An 18,953-nucleotide genomic window follows, 5' to 3' on the forward strand; every position below is an offset into this window, starting at 1 on the left:
GGAATATAACTGTAATACTCACTGTAATACTCTTAATGTATTTAGCTATTACAAATGTATTTTTCAGTGTATATTTGGTGTATTTAAGTGTCACTTAGAAGACAAGTAATAAAAGTATAGAAAGAAATTCTTCGAAATTACGATTTTGATTATTCTGTGATTTTAAGTACTAACAATTATTTATTATTTATTAATATTTTTCTTATTTATCTGATTTGAAATTATCTTTCTCCCATTTTAATTTTTAGAAATCGAAATCGAACCGATTATTCGGTTCCGGTTCAATTTAAAATTATCGAACTATTGATGTGGTTCGATTTGATTTGAATCGAACCACGATGATCCTATTATGAAGCCCTCCTGTTGCGTCCCCATTTCACAGAACCAAGAATCGATTCGCGTGTTGGTCGAACCGATTCTATTCCTCCCCCAGAAACCGAATCAATTTGGGCTACAAAAGTATTCCAATCACGAACGAACGAACCAACAAACAAACAAACCGATCCTTGCCTGCTTCGAGTCCACAATCGCGAGCTCCGTCCCCAACAGTTCGTCGCACCCATCCCACGAATTTGAGGGCGAGAGATGGACGACGCGGCGATTGCCGGTTCCCGCCCTGCTCTGTTGATCACCAACGACGACGGAATCGACGCCCCGGGGCTCCGCTTCCTCGTTGACCTCCTCGTCGCCGCCGATCGGTACCGCGTCCTCGTCTGCGCTCCTGATTCGTGGGTCCAACTCCTTGTCTTCTGTGGCTGATCTTATAATTTTCGTGTTTGTTGCTCTTTCTAACGTTCCTTGTAGTATCCGTCAGAAGGATTCAATGGATGTATGCCTGTCTCTAGTTAGATATAGTTGCGAAATTGTGCAAATCGATATCTTTTTTGGTAGTTATTTTCCTTTTGTCTGCGTTTAAATCGTTGATGCTTTTGATGAGAAGTTAGTGGTGATTGAAAGGGTGACATCGTGCTATTTCTTACACTTCTTTTGTTTTGAAGTATCTCGTCATATCTGTTAGAAGAACGAAATGGATCCACATTTTCGTTTATTTTTTGTTATATATGATGACAAAATGGTGCGAATTGATTATTTTACTAGTTATTTTTGTTTCAATCGCGTTGAATTTGGTGACGTTTTCTGATGCGAACTTGGTGGTGTTTGAAATGGTGGCATTGTGCCATTTCGCACGCAGAGTGAAGAAATAGTGTAGCGAATTCTTGGACTACGTATTTTGGAATATTGGAATTACAATGTAATTGTTCAGTGTCGGACATCTTCGTTTTGTTTCTTTTTGTGTTTTTTAAAGTGGAGGTTAGAAAGTTGAAATTTGCTAAAACAGAGGCTGACTGCTGCAGTTTATGGCGCTGAGTGACTTCCAATGTATCTAACTTCTTCTTTGTGCTTTTTACCAGCCTTGTTGATCACATCTCATATGCTGATGCCAGTGCTACAAACCGATCTTTCATGGCTATTTACAATTGTTGATATGTGCCACATGTCCTGTCTCAATATGAAATGTTCCCTTGTTGCTAGGTTGATTCAGACCAAGCCACTGGTAACCAGCATCACATAGGCCCTTTTGCACCCTTTAGTTAGGTTTGTATCTGGATGTAGTCAAAATATGAAAACCAGGAATCCTGCTTTGTGGTTTAAGCAGGGACGGATTTAGATCTGTTGGTTTCAGATGGTACATTGGTCTGACTATTATCACAGACATCTGATTTGATAGTAGTAGAAATGACTCTACCCTGCGCTTATCATGCTGATATACAATAGTTCTTGTTCAGAATTGTGGTTACCTCTCTGTATTAACTGCAAAATGGTTTGGTGCACAAAATGAGATAATAATCAGAATGCACCCTCCATGAAATGTTAAATCATCTCTTAATAAATTTTCAGGGATAAGTCAGGTGTTGGACATTGCATTACTTGGCATCGTGCTCTTAGTGCCAAACGTGCTGAGATTATGGGTGCTACAGCTTTTGCAGTATCAGGTTCTCCTATCTGTCTCGTTTATATATTGCTTATTGATTCTTTTGTGTATAAGTAAATCTTTTTTTCATCAAAAAATTATCCATTACCATTCTGAATGTTGATGCCACTGTTGATGTTTTATCTTCTTTAAGGCAATTCTAAGAAGCCAAATCTCAATGGTTTTGAAGCCTAAGTATATTTCTGCTACAGTTTGCCTATGGTCATTCTGTGCTCTATAGTTTTTAACGTTAAACAATGTAGCCACTAACATGATTTTGCCACCTGAATTGTAAAATGGACATATCCTATTAGAATATTCAAGAGAAATAGCCACAGAAGAAGGGGAGAGGCTGAATGCCCTATGTGATTAATATATTCAAATTTATAGCAGAGGAGGATATTCTCCATGAGGGTGATGTCTTCTTCAAAGATACTCAAAGAATCTAACCAATCCCTAGTTCAGATTATTATATAGGTTGGCGTACATCTTTGCATTTAAGTTTACTTAAACCATTGTCTAGTAGAGAAAGTTCTATAATTTACTGGATTCTTGCACACTCTTTTAAGCCATTATCTCCTAACGAAGTGTAGGAAACCTTGTTCTGTAAACTATGGACTAGTATACAAAAGTCCTAGAAATCTACTAGATTCCTACATGCTCCTTTAATCCAATTTTTATAGATGACATGTAGGGGGCCTTGCTACGCTTGATTAGAGATTTGTGTCATGTTGATCTATTCTCTAGGTCCCAGATCATGGCAGATGAGAAGAATTAGCTTTCCAGTGCAGTGCTTTCAAAATCTGGTTATGGGTCAACAATTCACTGAACCTCCCACATACATTCTACAATCTTAAGATTCTAGCTTATCATTCTACTGAATCTCTTATCTACATCCCACGGTAACAAGATTTCTAGTTAATCATGTTATTAGTTAAATTTTCACATCTGAATATTATCATATGAGTCTACTAAATAATATCTGTGTATAATTTCCAGGCACTCCTGCAGACTGTGCTTCCTTGGGAATCTCTGGCAAACTTTTTGATGGTGTAATTCCTGATTTGGTAAACTCAAAGCTGAATATTATTGTCCTACATTCTCTAACATACTTTATGTTACCGAAATATTTTTTTCTACTGTTATTCACTTATACAATTTTCTGGAAAATATTACTTAGTTGTAGATCTTGCATATACTTAACTAACTTGAGCTTTTCTATTACTTGAGCACTTACTCATTTTTTCATCATACAGGTGATCAGTGGCATCAATATCGGTTCCAACTGTGGATATCATGTGTTAGTAATGCATTATTCTTGCATTCTATTACATCTGCCTATTTAATTTTAATAGTTATATTCTACAACAAGTGAGACTGTAATCTAAGTATTTAAGTTGTTGTGAAAGGAAAAAAAGAAAATGACAATCTCTGCATCTTGTCTACATAACAAATACTTCAAATAAGTCAGAACATTTTGTTTATTTTAATTACTAATAAATAATATTGGGGTCATTATTGCTTGTTGTTGTTGTTGTTGTTGTTGTTCTAACAAATAATATTGTTATTTTTTTTGTTTAAGAATAGGAAATATTGTATGCTTTCTACAACATTCTTCTACTTGGAAAATCTTGGAATTTGTAGGTTTTTATTAAATTATTCACTGGATTTTGTTATAACATGCTAAGAATTTTAACTCATTCTGTCTATTCAATGTCATCTTCGATAATGAACTGCACTAATATATTTATTTATGCATTTATGAAGAAACCGACATCTCTTGGTACTAAAGCACTATACAGTGAAAAGCAACCTTTATGTAGGATTTTAAGACTAAAAAAGTATACCCCATAACAAGAAATTATGGATTAAAAGTTTAGTCCTAAAATTACACAATGATATCTCTAAATATACATTGTACCATAAAGGAAAATAAGACAACTGTTGTTCCCATGGGTAATTGTTCTTGCTATAACTTCTCGATGTTCAAAAGATGCACTCAGTTTGTTCATTGAAGCTCAACACGAAAGCTATATTCGTATTTCATTGATATGTAGGGTATACTCTGGGACAGTAGCTGGTGCTCGAGAAGCATTTTTATATGGTGTACCTGCATTAGCTATATCACATAACTGGTATGTTGGGTCTTTTATCATTTTGTTATTGATCACTCATTAATTTCTCTTTCTTTTTGTATAGGTTCCTTACTAAGTTAATTAAGATATATATTTTTTCTTACTAAGTAATTGACTATGCATCTAATTAATTTAATGACAATGGTAGCAAAAGACTTGAGAGTAATGACTCTATTTTTGGTATTTAGTACTTCTGTTGTTTTGAGCTTTTCTTGATTTCCTGAATTGGGTCAAGCAATCTAGATCATGGTTCAAGGGGCCTGGGGAGTGATCTCTTCCTTAAACCCAAAAAATTTATCATTGGTTGATACATGAAATTGTCGATTTGTTTAGGTCCAAAAGCATATTATACATGTGATACTTTTACAAGAACATCATTTGTCATACCCTTCTCGATGTAAGATTTTAAGACACAAACTAAAATAACAGAGAAATATTAACTAAATTTCCAAGACAGACTTTGTTTAGCTGCTCTAAATGGTTTCTACTATTCACTCAGTAGTCAGTACACATTCTCTTGTACTAAAATATTATACTTGATGTTTTTATTTGATTCATCATTTATGTCATTTTTTATCTTGTCCTATGATGTTCCAATTCCAACATTAAATGTTATCCTAATGTCTATGAGAATAAGGACATCTTATTTTCATTTAATTTTTGTTCTTGTATACAGTGACTAAAATTTTCAACATTGCAATTCATCTTTTTAATTATCACATTATTTTTCTTTGCCAAGATCTGTTTCTTGTTTTTGTATATTATTATTCATCCATGTGTTTTATTATCTTTACTCTTTATTATACAGATTACAGACAACTAATTTTATTTTCATTGTTCATATTAAATTTTTTATTTAGATTAAATTATTTTGTGATTGTTTCTTACACATATCATAGTGGGCCACCTAAGGATAAATTGTCTCCATTCTGTGGGCATGTACTAGCTTACTATGTCTGGTTTGAAATTTCAATTTTCATGGATAACAGATTTAGCATCTGTTAATTGGAACAATCCATTTAATCAATAGTAGAATGGATCATTAATCAGGAAGAACACAAGTGAACTACTATTAGAACATGTGGGAAGTGTCAGGGGCATACCAGAACATGGGACTGCCACTGTCTCATTTCACATGATTATTTTTGTGATTGTGATGCCCTGGTTGTCGCATATAAGGTGTTGATCATAGTTTTATACTATAGGATAAGTACAATATTACATGGATAAGGTAAACATGTCATGCAAATGTGTTGTTTAGGTATATTATGAACAGGTATCTTGGTGGACTAGATTTGAGGTTATATAATGAATGTTTTTCATAGATGAGAAGCTATTCTATTTGGTTGACTGTTTATTCTTTTCCATATCTCCAGTAGTATATAGTTTCTAGTGGAACTAGGCGATACTTTATTTGTACCACTTTTTCTTTTTCTCAGGAAGGGAAGAAAGAGTGACGTTCATGACCTGAAGCTAGCTGCAGATGTTTGCTTGCCCCTCATAAATGCTGTATTATATGAGCTTAAAGCCAAGGCATATCCTGAAGGTTCATTTTTGAATGTAGATGTGCCTACGGATGTTGCAAATCACAAGGTAATCCATGAGACACAACATCTCTTAAGGCATCACATATTTAACACATACGTATTATAAAGATTCGTATTTTAGAAACTATTTCTTCATTTTTGGTACAATAAGTAATGCTTGAACTGTAGTCCTTGGTATGTGAACCTTTTTGAAGTCATCACTTAAACAAGTTATGATACTCTCGACATTTATGATAATATTAGACAACCTAAAATTTGCTCTTCTGAGTGAAACATGCCAGTACTATTATTTTAATTGTTTAGCACTGCTGGTTGGAATTGGAAATGTAATCATTTGGCTTCTAGACAGCCTCAATATCCTTCTAGATTCTGATCCTAATGATCATAATATTTCCTAATTTCTATAGGAATGACAGTCTAGTATTTTGCCTCAAAAGTCGGGATACACTGAAAAATTACTTTTTTATTCCTTAGTGAAACACATCTGTGACATGTCCCATTCACAGTATCAAAATACCTCTGAAAATCATGTCCTTTGTAAATTTTTCTCTATAGTCTTTTCTCCTATATTATGTTAGTCCAAAATATCACTTAATGGTGTTAATTTACTCTTCCTTAAGAAAAATATTGATATAGCAAAAATAGGGATTTTTTTCTTTTTCTATAGTAATTATTTCTTTTCCTACATGTTTGTTGCAGAATACTTTTGTTATGCTTTTCCTTTTTATCATTTTTTTTATTCTTAACATTCTGTACTATGTTCATTTTATTAACATACTTCAACATAAATTTAGTGTATCATGTGTTGGATCATTTGGCTTCTTATAGATCATCTTCTTTGGTTGTTCGACATATAATATGTTTCGGTACAACTAATGTTATGTGCCAATATTTGTGGCATGTCATGATTGTTCTGCATAGCTTGGTAAGCATTTGCTGTTGCTGTTTGTTTATTTTGTTTGCTGTGATTGCCAACAGGGATTCAAGATAACAAAGCAGGGAAAATTCATGACCAGAATTGGTTGGGAGCAAACATATTCCAGCACACCAGCACTAGAAAGCTATCAGACTGCAAATATGAACATTGACTCTGGATCAGGCCCTGCAAACAATGCTTCATCAGCTCTAGTGGAAGATGAACTTTTGTTTAAAAGAGTGGTATATATTTGCTTCTTTTCAGCCATGTGCTGAGTTTACAATCCTTTCTGCACATAAAATCGTAACATGTTGCTTCTTTATTTTGTCTTGCCGTTAATACTTATTGCATTTAATTTCTCATACCTTTGTACTTTTGAATGTTGTTTGTTCTCTGCTTTTGCATTCCATTATCCAGTAGTGTGTTAATACCAATTTGATTGAATTTATACATATTTTGCAACTATTCCAAACTGCTCATTAGTATGATGACAAGTTATGTCACCGAAAGCGTTTTCTATAAGGTCTATCATTATACTACTCATTTGGGGAATTCACTGTAGTCAAATTTGATGGCCTTTTCTTGAGATTGAGGTATGATTATATTTGTAAAGGTAACATGAAGTGGTTCTGATGTCATGTGTCTTTTTCCTCCTTTGCTTTATCCTGTGATTTAGGTAAAAGCTTTGTTAGTTGGTACATGCTATGTTTGTTAGATTTTCTCTGTCTATGTTTGTTGGTACATGCTACTGCATCTTGATTGTTATAATATGCTTTTATATTTCTTTGCGCCTATCTTGGGTCTATTTTAAACAGAATCCTTTATTAAAGCACTTGTAAAAGAGACATAAAAGTGAATATATAAATGCTAAAGTTTAAGAGCTCCATCTTACCTATCTTTATTGAAAAACTAATCCAGGAAATTTAAATATTTTATATTATTTGTTTTAGAATTTATGAGTTTTAAAATTATTTTACACAATTTTTATAAGACTTTAGACTATCTTTTTGGTATTTTGTCCTAAGATCCACATCTGTTAGATCTTCTAAAGAAAACTTTCAATGGCTAATTCTTATGAGTTACGACTACCTAAGCATTTTGACAACTTTAGATTTAAGTAGATTTCTAATCAAAATGTCTTCAAAATGCCAAATTGAATTTTTAGGTGTGCAGTTTCTAGCTAAGATATATTTATGCTAAACTGAAACTTGCCATAACACCTTAAAGACTTAGTGGATAGGAAATAACATGGCTTTAAATATCATGCAAATAAATGATGCATCTCAGGCCTCAGAAATCAAATTAACATAATGGTCATAATGGACATCTATCAAACTTGTTGTTCCAAGGTAGACTTAAGTGATCTTATACCTTTCTAATATCATTTTGGTGTCTTGACTTAATCTTGGAGGTAGTTATTTTAGAGTTAGTGTGGTTGATTGGGATTCTATTTGAACTAGCAAGAGATTGTAAATAATTCATTTTAAGATTGTGAAATATTTAATTACTATGGTGAATACCAGATACCATTGGTGATTGTTGCGGTGATATGCTCAGGGTCTAAATGGTCATATATGTGAAACCTTTATTCAGCCGTTGCTACAACAAAAGAATGTTCTACATGCGAAGCTCAGGAACAAAATAGCTGGAACTCAGCCTAGGGACATATGGTTCTGGGTTTAAGTTGTAACTGCTGATTCCTAATTACAGTCCATGGTATGGGTTCTAAGGTTGAGTTCAGGTTCCATTCCCTTAAAGCTTTCGTATCCAAGCCAAACATGCTGATCCATTTTACAACTGGTTTTGATGTAAAGATTTTACCTGGTCAGTCTAAGATGCTTGTTTTGTTAGCAGCTAGCAGAATGACACTCAAAATATCTATACAAGCTATTTTAAACTTCTAAATATTCTTAACGTTTAAGCAGGACATGTAAATCCAGTAGTCAAATTAAGATTTTATAAAGATTTTAATGAGACACATTGATATCTCTTTGAGCCTAAGAAGTGAGGAAGAACTTGGCCCAGTGGATTATGATTAGTCCAATCATTATTTTTTAAAGTGGTTTCAAAAGGTGCTCGGGCAAGGTGAGGCGAGGCCGCTCGCAAAACCCCCAAGCACAACGCTTCAAAGAAGCACTACTCGGGCACTCGCCTGAGCCTAAGCGTTAGGTGCCTCGACCAAGCACCCAAACCAAATTTGGTCGAGTTCAAACTTTGGTTTGATTGGACTCATAAGTTGGTTCAACCAACTAACACAGTTACCCTAACACTGTCCAACCCCCTCCCTCTCCTGACCCAATAAAAGAAAACAAAGGTGAAATGAAACCCTACATCTGTCACCTTTGTTCTCTCTGTCAACCGCCATTGGCAACCTCATCCAATCTCGTTCGCTGCTGCAGCTCAGCTGCCGTCACTGCAACTCATCCGTCATTGTAGCTCGTCTGCCACTGCAGCTCATCTATACCCTAAACCTTTTCCACCGCTATAGCTCTATCTACTGCTGTAGTAGCTCTGTCCGCAGCCAACAGCAACCTCTTCCATTGCCTTCGTTCGCTGCCTTTGCACACTCCTCTGACGTTGCAGCTCTGTCCGCCATCATCGACAACATCGTTTGCTGCCTTTGTTTGCCGCTGCAGCTTTGTCCAATCTCATTCGCAGCTGCAGTTTTGTTTGCACCCTCTACTTCCCCCACTTTCCTGTTAATTAAACTGCAAATGGATGAGCAACAACCCGTTGGGAACTGTTTAAATATATTTGTTGTATCTACAACACCATGGGCAATATGCACTTTGATTTATACGTGAAACTCCCTTAGCTTTTACTTGATGATGTCTTAGAGCGGCAAAACATTCTTGGTTAACAAGATGCTTTTGGAGCAGTTTAATTCTAACATAAGCCTTCATAAACATGTTTAGCACATTTCTATTTAGTTGTATGTTATTTTAATTATAATATTCAGGAGCGTCTTACTTCGCTCAGGTAGGTGCCTAGAGTGTTTTTGGACCTTAGCACCTTTTTGCGCTTAGCGCTTTTAAAATCATTGGTTTTTTTCTTCTAGACCAAGTAGGTTATATGCAGAACCTTGTGGGAGGTGGTTGCTTTACCTCACGCAAGAGTTAGGCTATGATTAAGTTCATTATTAGCAGTCTTTTGATACACATAATCAGAATGTTGCCATTGTAAAACAGTATTTCTCTCCATACATGACTCCCTGCAGGTGTTCCAATGAGTCTGCTTGATTTAATTATGTGGTGAAATTATGAGAATTGATGACATATTAAGTTATTAACATCTTTTGATATGTTGTCCAATGTGCTTTTTATACTTTTCCTGACCCTTTTCAGATTACCACAGCACCTGAACTTTAACATCTGCATAAGTAGATCCTGCTGCTAGTTGGATGTGTGATATTGTTCATTGCATTGGCATGATTTATTCAAAGACTTCCTGAGTTTGTTCCAGTTGAATGTGTTTGTCTTCTATTACCTATATGTAATTGTGTAGATCTGTGTATACTTACATGTTCTTGAACAGTTGAACTCATTTAAATTTTATGAACAAAGCCAATGAGCCTGAAAATGCCACCTTGCAATTAAGAAATTGGAATGAAAATGTCTGTTATTTGAAATTATTTCCCATATCAATAGGTTATCACGAAGAATGATGTAGAAGAGGAAGAAGATACAGACCACAGGGCCCTCGAAGAAGGATATGTTAGTTGTTTCCTGCTTTCTTTACTTTTTTACTCTCTAGAAAAAAATCTCTATTAAAAAACTACATACTAATAATGCAGTCATCTTTTTGTTTCCCCAGATTACAATCACCCCTTTAGGTGCCCTCTCCCACACAGAAATGGAAGCTGTGCCCTACTTTAAAGGTTGGTTGATGCGTCTGGCAGAACGTACATCTTCTTCATCCTTGTGAAGTGAGTGCTTTCTGGCCTTCAGTTTTGCAGCATTTTCTTATTCTTGTTATTTATTGATACAGTTTGTGCTGACTGGCAGAGGTTGGTGCAAGCTCTCTGCCAGCCAACACTGAGCTCTGTTCCATCCTGGTGTTAGATATGCACATCCTTAGCACAGCACCATGGACTTATTTGGTATCATGTAATATATTCCAGCATGCTTTGGCATATAAGGCATGTGCCCATGATCATCTAGGACCACGTTTGTTATAATTTACATTGGAGTTTCTATTCTATTGAGAGTTCAAGTGCAAATTGGAGATCAAAATTTGTCTGATCCAGTTTAAAGGCTGCTTTCCCTCTATTTTTGTGGTAAGATCCATGAAGAAAGAGTAGATTTCATCAACTTTATCACGTCCTCTGTCATATTTCAAACTCTCTTCCTCTTACTACTCTCCTCCTGCTCTTCCTCCTACTCTGCTTCCCCTTTCCTGCTCCTCTTCTTCTCCTGCATCTCCTCCTCCTTTTCCTTCTCTCCGCGTCTTCTTACCATTCAATATGTCAGCATTCCATGTGCTGGTTTATGTATACAGGTCTTGTTCTGGTCCAGCTAGTAACTACTAGGGGTTTTGGTATCGAGATCTAAAAACATACTCTTAAAGAATTAATCCATTTTTACCTTAGAATAACTCTAATATAACTTAAATAAAAAGTTCTTATTATTTCTGAGTTGCACACTAATTTAGAATTTTATTTTGTTAGGATTTACGATTTTTTATTATTGTTGTTGTTGTTGTTGTTGTATGCATATCTTGATAGTAAGTAAATCTTTGTACTTGTAAATATTTCATCATTTATTATGGGCTGCATCATGGTTGTTTTATTAAATTTTAAAGGAACTGATGTTTCCATTTCTCCATCTTGTGCAGGATCCAAAACATAAAAGCATCTAAAAATATCTGGAATTCATGCAAAAATGCCTTCTGGAATTTGCTATTGCTCAGCCTTTTTTTTGCCAATCAGTGAGATTCAATGCCCTTATGGAACAAACCTGATCAGCTGCAGCAAGTTTATTTGTCATGTTTTCATTCAAAATCATAAATCGTACCTGAAAGGCATTGCAGTGCAACTGATATAACCGAATCACATCAGCTGTCGTTGACTGCCAATACAAACTCCTGCATTTATTTTTTGTTATTGTAATGATACAGGAAAATGGACCATGAATGACATTAAAAGAAAACTCATGGTAAACTGGCTAATAATATATTTAGAGCACTGCTTGAAGTGGACACATATCTTCATAATTCAAAATTTTAATGTATTTTTCATCTGAAAAAAAAAGTCTGCTTTGTGATTGACTCAATTGATAAGTTTACATAGCTTCTTAGTATTGAGTTTGTTGGGCTAAATAATGTATTCTTCTTTTTAAGGTTGAGGTAGTCAACCACCAAATAACTTTACTCATCAAGCTGGAATCTATTAACTTTCTGTTGAATTATTATTTTGTCCATATATCAATATATATGAAGCAACAACTGTCAACTTCTTTATGCTTCTTCAATATTAGAAGGAAATAATCTTTGTTAAACATGAGGCTATTATGAGATATTTCTTTTCTGTACGTCATTTTCAGATTGTTGTGCAGCTGAAATCTTTGGCTATCCAACCAACCATGGAAAGATTTATCGAAGGCGACATATCAGAAAACCGATTGCACACTGATCAAGAACTACATATCGCATTCATTTCCTTTTGATAGATATTTTCTGATGCTCTCTTCAACTCTCTCTCTCTCTCTCTACTATCTATATTAGTCATCAATCTTTCCCTGGTTTAATCGTGAACACGAGGAGGGGGGATGACAGTTCCCCTTTTGATCCACTGCACATTCGAATAGAGGCTCTTTGCGGAATCTCCACCGACTCCGACTAAGTTGACATCTTGCAGAAGTACATGACGACAGGGTCTGTCATTGCTGCACTGCAGATTTATGGCCACTTCTGAAGCACTCGTTCCCTTGATGTTTTGGTACAACACATCCATCACTTGGACAGCTGAAACCTACATGGTGATTAACTTAAACATTCAGATGGATGCAGATGCAGGGAAGAGAGAGATGGAAAAGGTTCTACCTGTCTTTGACATGGGTTTTGTGAGTCACAGTAGTTCTGATCGATGATGATAGGATTCAGAACATTGTGCATAACGATGTTCTTAAATGTTAAGCCCTTTGCATATCCTTTTCCCCCCTACTCAGGAAGACAAAAAAAAAAGGAGCAATTTGATGGACATCAAATAAATATTCTTTGCATATCCTCTTCATCCCTACTCTTAGAAGCAAATAATATGCTTATACTACAGATATAAGAATGAACAATAATATAAATCCTACCCAAGGGAACAAAAATAAAAATAAAAAATAAATATTAAAATCCTTTATGACTAATATTAGCTAGTTTGAGTTCACAAGTATCTAATATATAATACTTAAGATATTAAACTATGTTTATGTTACTTAGAGACTCAACTAACACACAAATGATAGTCAATTAACGGAGAATATAAGTATTTTATCATCTTTCTAAGTGTAAGATATTGTTAAACACATCAATATTTCTTTTTCATTTTACTTAATATCTCGCGTGGTCTGACCAAATATGCCTATTAATCCAATATTAAGGACTTAAAATTAAATTATTAATAATATATCCATCTAATTGCATCTATCACAATCATCTCCAACTTCTTATTCTAATTAATCAACATATCATAATCAGATGTGAATGATGATGCTATATCATCCCAGATAAATATGATATATTAACTCGTGTCGATCAAAAGGATGCTTGAATCCAAAGCATTAGCTTTAGATCTATTAGAGTTTTACTATATCTTAATCAATGTGAGACTAAATAATCACATACTAGGGTAAAGACTAGTTAGTCATACCTGCCATGTCTTGATCCGGACTCCATTTGCTGTTCCAATAAATCGTGCCGTGTCGACGGTCACATTAGAGACTTGTGCTTCTGAGTTGTGAGCTCCTAAGCTTCCAATGCTATTTTTTTTTTGGGACACCAAAACAAACAGTGAGAGAGAAAAGAGAGAGAGAGAGAGAGAGAGATTTAGATGAAGGTTAATGAATTGTTGTAGTTCTAAAAGAGTTGCACACCTGATTCCATGTCCTGGTCCACAAACAATGTTTGTTGCCATCACATTTTTCGATCCGCTAACAATCGATATGCAATCATCACCTTATTCAAATAAAATTAAAAAAAGAAATAATTATAAAAATACACTGTTGAAAAATATAATAAGTACAAAAAAAGAAATAAATCTTAATATAAACCAGATTGATTTATTCCAACATATTCATCATCACTGGCTCGCTTTGTTTGCTTTCGGATGTTTTCAGCCTGATTTCTTTGTTTTTTATGAACGTTGACTTTTAATGCGTTGACTTTTGACTATGACCAATGGAAAACTAAATGTATTATCATTAGAGACTTAGCCATGTGTCTCTGTCGGATCTATTTGACCAGATCTATCACTTGGTCATTAGCTTGGATCCGTTATCTACTTGGGAGTGGCCCATAAGATAGATTCTTTTCTTTGGGGGTGGACCTCCAAAGACATCAGAATATTCTCTTGAAATCTAGACTCTCCGTCACCTCGTGATTACATATGATGTCATCGATTGCATCATAAACAACGCAGTGAATCTAACAAGAGTCTATGTAGATTGCGTACAAAGATTCAAACCGCACGTAGAACTTACCGGTCCCGATGAAACTGTTGGCGATCTTTACGTTCTTCGAATGAGTGATATGAATCCCATCAGTGTTCGGACTCTCATGCGGAGCAGTGATGGTCAGATGAGATGCATCTACACCAGTACATTTCTCCAAAGATATGTGCATCCGTGGGCTATCCATCACCTTCAGATTCTCCACCCTCAAATTCTTGCAAGAGTTGAAGCTCAGGGCCTTCCTCAAGTACAGAATTCGTCAGACTTAATATAGGGTTCATGCATGAGCATCTCCCTATTCATTTCCTACTAAAAAAGGAGAAGATGAAAGAAGAAAGAAAGAAATCGCACGTACCGTCGGCGGACTGACGCATGACTGACATGAAAATACAAAAAAGATCAGCGTTTCAGGGAAGAAGAAGATTAGTGGAAATATATGGTTCGAGTCTGAGATCTACATGCTCACCATAGATGCATCCATCTTGCAGGAGCCTCTCCACCATATCTTCCCATTGCCATTGATGGTTCCGCCACCTCGAACGGTGAGGTTATCGATATTACTGAAGAGTATCCAGTGCCTGGAAATCCTGCCGTCCCAATCCTTTTGGTTCCTCGACGCTTCGAGTGTCCCCATGATCTGATCAGATAAACAACGAGAACGTTTTATCTTCCTTGCACTACTGCGTGTTAGGGTTTCGACCGTGATGGATAATGCATTAGAACTCACAGTGAATGAAACTCGAGATTTGCAGGGGCCTCTAAAGTTCATAGGCTTGAGGAGATACCGCTTGTTCTTGGGTATTAACAGAATGGTTGGCGTAGAAGATGAGCAAGCTTTCTTCCACGCCTTCTCAAATGCCTGCAAAGCATAACAAGTGCAATGCTCATAACTAAACTGCACAGTTTTAATCGTGCACAACAAGAACCGAAAGTGATTTGAGATGGTGACGAAGGTGGAGTCAACACCATGGAATCAGAATCTGCATCTCCCTTGGCGCCATAGTATTGAACATTTACCACCTTCTGTGTAGAACCAGAGGGGCTTTTCATGATGGTGGGGTTGTTGACTCTCTCTCCACCAAGTGAAGCCATGGTGGGGTTTTCCAAATGGGTGCTCAAACAAGGAAAATTATTTGACACAAGCATGGTAACTAAGAGTAGGAGATATGTCAGTGGCGCCATATCGCTCAGTAAAGTGGATGAGAGGAGAGACAACAAAGTGCAATTTCAAAGGCATGTATGGATGTGGGAATCGAACAAGGTGTGTTGATCCTACATATATATAGGGGAAAAAAGACCTGAGGCTGCTTCAGGAGGTCAAATGCATTACAAAATTGTAAAGCATTAAACATTAGTGTAACTTTTATTTTCCTTGAGTGAGAAAATAAAAAAGATATCTACTATAATTCAAGCACAAAAAACATCACATACTGTCGTTACATCAACTTTTATTTTCCTTGAGTGATAGGGTTATTACCACAAATAATTCAAGTGAATGATGCATCACTAAATCACGGTTGTCACAGTCTTTTTCTTATGTTTTGAATGAGACCAAGCGATAAATATGAATATATTTTCTGATATGTCGCTACTAAATTGGTCCATCAAAGTGTCATTGGACAGAGACAAAGAAGAGTGGATCTTTCTTTGTCTCAAAGAAGTAAGAGCCAAGACTTTGCGTGTTTTGCTTAGTAGTTAACCTCTGATCCCGGAACTGGTCATCTGGAAGAAGTTACTCGTGTTCTTAGTTCTTTTGATGATGCTGACAGAAGATGGGATTTTATGAGTCATTGTTGATGTTCTTGCGTTTTGGATAGGAGGAAGAGGAAGAGTGCATAGGCTTCTAGCGTTGGTAAATATTTTTAGAAATTTTAATTATATTTAAATTAGTTGATAGAGAGTCATAATTAAACTAAAACTGTTTGACCAATTAGGGCTTGTTTTTATAAATATACATTGAGTAATTTTGGTCATAGGGCGAGACAAGACACTTCAGAGAATGATATCTAGAGTTTCTAGTGAGGATCAAGAGAAAAGTTTTTTTATGTTTATATAAAATATGTACAAGAAAATAGTGTTTAAGTGGGGATATCTCAATGTCTTGTAATTGATCTCACATGATGAAAATTTTAGTTTTCTCCATCATGTAGGTAGGATTTGTCAAATCACATTAAATCTTATATCGATTTTCTGATACACTTTTTAGCTGGTTGATCTCTGGGTATTTTTTTATTTTTAAAAAAATTCTCTCGTTCTTTAATAAATGGTATCGAAGCCCAAAAGGTTCGATGGTCAGAGATTTAACAATAATGAGCAACAAGATGGGAAGAAGTATGAAGCAAAAGTATTTTCTATTTAGAAGGTATAAAAATAGATAAAATATCTATCAAAGAAGATATTATTGAGATTAATAAATATTTTAAGGTTCCTAGAGTCAATGCCCCAATGTGATAAAGAAATCCTAATAAAAGGAGAAATTCTCAACAAAAAAAATCTTAATAATTAATATTTGATTCTTTTAATCTCATACATATTTGGGTTTTGATGAGAGAAAAAGTAAGACGTAAAAAATACTTTTGTTGCTTCTGATTTTGTCTTTATGGTATTTAGAGAGTGTGAGAAAATGATATAAATTCTTCAGGATTTATGTGAAAAAATATATGAGAAAAATTGTATTTCATTGGGGATAACTCGTAATTAATCTTATAATTAATCTCACATAATAAAAATTTTAATTTTTTTCATGAATATAGACGAGAGTTATCAAATCATATTAAATCGTATGTCGGTTATGTTGACTCCTTGTTGATCTCTACTAGATTTCTATTTTAATTTTTAACTTTTCTTCTCACCCTTAATAGTAACTTCGAATTCAAAGCTATCATATAAATTCTTAGGATTTATGTGAGAAAACCTATAAGAAAATCTATGTTTCATTCAGGATAATTAATTAATCTCACATAACAGAAATTTTAATTCTTTTCATGAATACAAATGAGAGATTTCCTCGTATAGTATAGTTGGGGAAATCTTATCTTCTATCATTAATTCCTTATGATCATTGTAATATTGTAATATAGTGTCAGAGGATTTATATATTAAAGTTTTTTATGGTACAAGGAAGATCCAAATCGAATATGACTTGATGATTATTATCTTTTTTATGATAGATAAAAATATATATCCTCTCTTTTTTTTATCCTTTATTCAGGACCAACTCCCCTTTGGCCAACTTTGGAAGGTATTATATGCCTTGTTCCTTTTCTTCTTCTCGTTCGTTCTTGGGCTTAACCCTTCTTGTAGTTTACATGGGGGAGAAGAACCGGACCCAGTTCCAAGCTGACGCGACCAATTCGTCCCTCGTTGCTGGCGGCAACCCTGCTGACTCCGACGATGATAAAGGAACATTCCATGGGGTGTCCATTTGCAGGGGCCTTTGAAGGTCACATGCTTGAGGAGATCGCGCTTGTTACTGAGTACCAACAAAACGGATGGAATAGAAGATGAGAAAGCTATCTTCCACGCCTTCTCAAATGCCAACAAAGCATAAGAAGAACAATGATTATTACTGAACTGCACAACAAGAACTGAAGGTAATTTGAGATGGTGATAAAATTAGAGATGACACCATGAGATCAGAAGCTACTGTTGGCTTTCCTTGAGAATTTTAGGGAATAAATAAATAAAAGAAAGTAATAGTACTTCCAAAAACACATTTATATTAGCTAAAAGAAAAAGTACAATTTTTTTTAAATAATAAAAAAATTTATCATATTCTAATAAATCTTATCACTCTCATCTATTTATTTTAATTTAAATTTTAATCTTTTATTTTATCTAATCCCAACTATTTGAATTAATCTTATCGTACTCCCTTAATTCAAAATAGTTATAACTTGAAGTTATCTTTGAAAAAAAAAAAAATCTTTTGCCAAAACTTTTTTAAAAATATTGGCAAGTCAAATGCAATAGTTCATTTGAATTTCTCCATTATCATGAATGAAATGACAGTGAATTTTAATATGTTTGGTGTGCTGATAGAAGATAAGAATCTTCATCATTGTAATATTAGATTTTAGTTTATCTATCTTATTTTTTTCCTCAGAGAGAGCAACACATTCTTACTTTTTTGTTATCCATGATATCACACCTGAGCCCAGGCCGAGCATAAATCCTAAAGTGTTTTTTTTATCATCTGCGCCCAATCACTATCAGTATAAAAATATAACTTAAAATCTTTTATCTACTCATAACAAATACTAGAATTGAGAGTTCCCTTGATGTATCTAAAAACCTTTTTTAATTGCCTTTAGGAACTTATTGATGCTCAATGATTTTTTGTTGCTTCATTTATCATGATTAGTATTTTTTTTCCTTGAATTCATATCATAACCCAACTTAACAAAAATAGGGTCATTTTCCTTTTTTGTAGACAATTGCTTCATAGGCTGCAACTCTTTATCAATTTCTACCGTTCTCACCTTGTCTTTAGTTTCTCTTTCTTAATCTTTTCAAATTTTTCTAAAGTCATCTCATTATCATATCTTTTTTGTTTGAGTCACTAGTTGTAGCTTCCAAGTTATCCTTGATCTCTTCAGGTAATATTGATTTTTTCTATTCTCGTGACTTCTTAGTTGCAAGCATGCTATCATCAGAGTTTAGAGCCTCGTCGTTTGCTTGTGCATGCATCCCGTTAGCTATAGTTTCTTAATTATTAAGACCAGTGCC

The 18,953-nt window shown here is 34.8% G+C and overlaps 2 protein-coding genes across 3 annotated transcripts; one reads left to right on the top strand and one right to left on the bottom strand.

Moving 5' to 3' along the window:
- Window positions 1-453: 453 nt before the first annotated feature.
- On the top strand, window positions 454-11,761 carry LOC135595452 (uncharacterized). Of its 2 annotated transcripts, none has more exons than XM_065086371.1 (10): window positions 454-728; window positions 1,900-1,994; window positions 2,972-3,039; window positions 3,229-3,272; window positions 4,030-4,107; window positions 5,547-5,700; window positions 6,633-6,812; window positions 10,218-10,283; window positions 10,384-10,447; window positions 11,404-11,761. In XM_065086371.1, the coding sequence occupies exons 1-10, from the start codon at window positions 586-588 to the stop codon at window positions 11,415-11,417; spliced, it is 906 nt and encodes a 301-aa protein (XP_064942443.1). In that variant the 5' UTR covers window positions 454-585; the 3' UTR covers window positions 11,418-11,761. The 2 variants fall into 2 exon arrangements, with proteins under 2 accessions (XP_064942443.1, XP_064942442.1); XM_065086370.1 differs by having other exon boundaries at window positions 460-728; window positions 10,384-10,495.
- A 549-nt stretch (window positions 11,762-12,310) lies between these two features.
- Window positions 12,311-15,317, bottom strand: LOC104000550 (polygalacturonase-like). Its single transcript, XM_009422633.2, has 9 exons — window positions 15,192-15,317; window positions 14,953-15,084; window positions 14,692-14,862; window positions 14,581-14,601; window positions 14,256-14,463; window positions 13,650-13,731; window positions 13,427-13,535; window positions 12,610-12,726; window positions 12,311-12,538 (listed from the first exon to the last, which is right to left on the bottom strand). The coding sequence occupies exons 1-9, from the start codon at window positions 15,315-15,317 to the stop codon at window positions 12,311-12,313; spliced, it is 1,194 nt and encodes a 397-aa protein (XP_009420908.2).
- Window positions 15,318-18,953: the final 3,636 nt, after the last annotated feature.

The sequence above is a fragment of the Musa acuminata genome, chromosome BXJ1-10, assembly GCF_036884655.1.
Source record: "Musa acuminata AAA Group cultivar baxijiao chromosome BXJ1-10, Cavendish_Baxijiao_AAA, whole genome shotgun sequence".
Taxonomy (NCBI): Eukaryota; Viridiplantae; Streptophyta; class Magnoliopsida; order Zingiberales; family Musaceae; genus Musa; species Musa acuminata.

Bases quoted from the DNA above. Each gene is read 5' to 3' on its own strand.
- LOC104000550 (XM_009422633.2), bottom strand. From the start codon at position 15,317: ATGGCTTCACTTGGTGGAGAGAGAGTCAACAACCCCACCATCATGAAA. The intron at 14,602-14,691 runs GTGAGCATGTAG...TTTTCATGTCAG, and splicing joins GCAAGATGGATGCATCTATG to TCATGCGTCAGTCCGCCGAC. The intron at 12,727-13,426 runs GTATGACTAACT...CTTCCTGAGTAG, and splicing joins TCCGGATCAAGACATGGCAG to GGGGGAAAAGGATATGCAAA.
- LOC135595452 (XM_065086370.1), top strand. From the start codon at position 586: ATGGACGACGCGGCGATTGCCGGTTCCCGCCCTGCTCTGTTGATCACC. The intron at 6,813-10,217 runs GTATATATTTGC...CCATATCAATAG, and splicing joins AACTTTTGTTTAAAAGAGTG to GTTATCACGAAGAATGATGT. The intron at 10,284-10,383 runs GTTAGTTGTTTC...TTGTTTCCCCAG, and splicing joins GGGCCCTCGAAGAAGGATAT to ATTACAATCACCCCTTTAGG.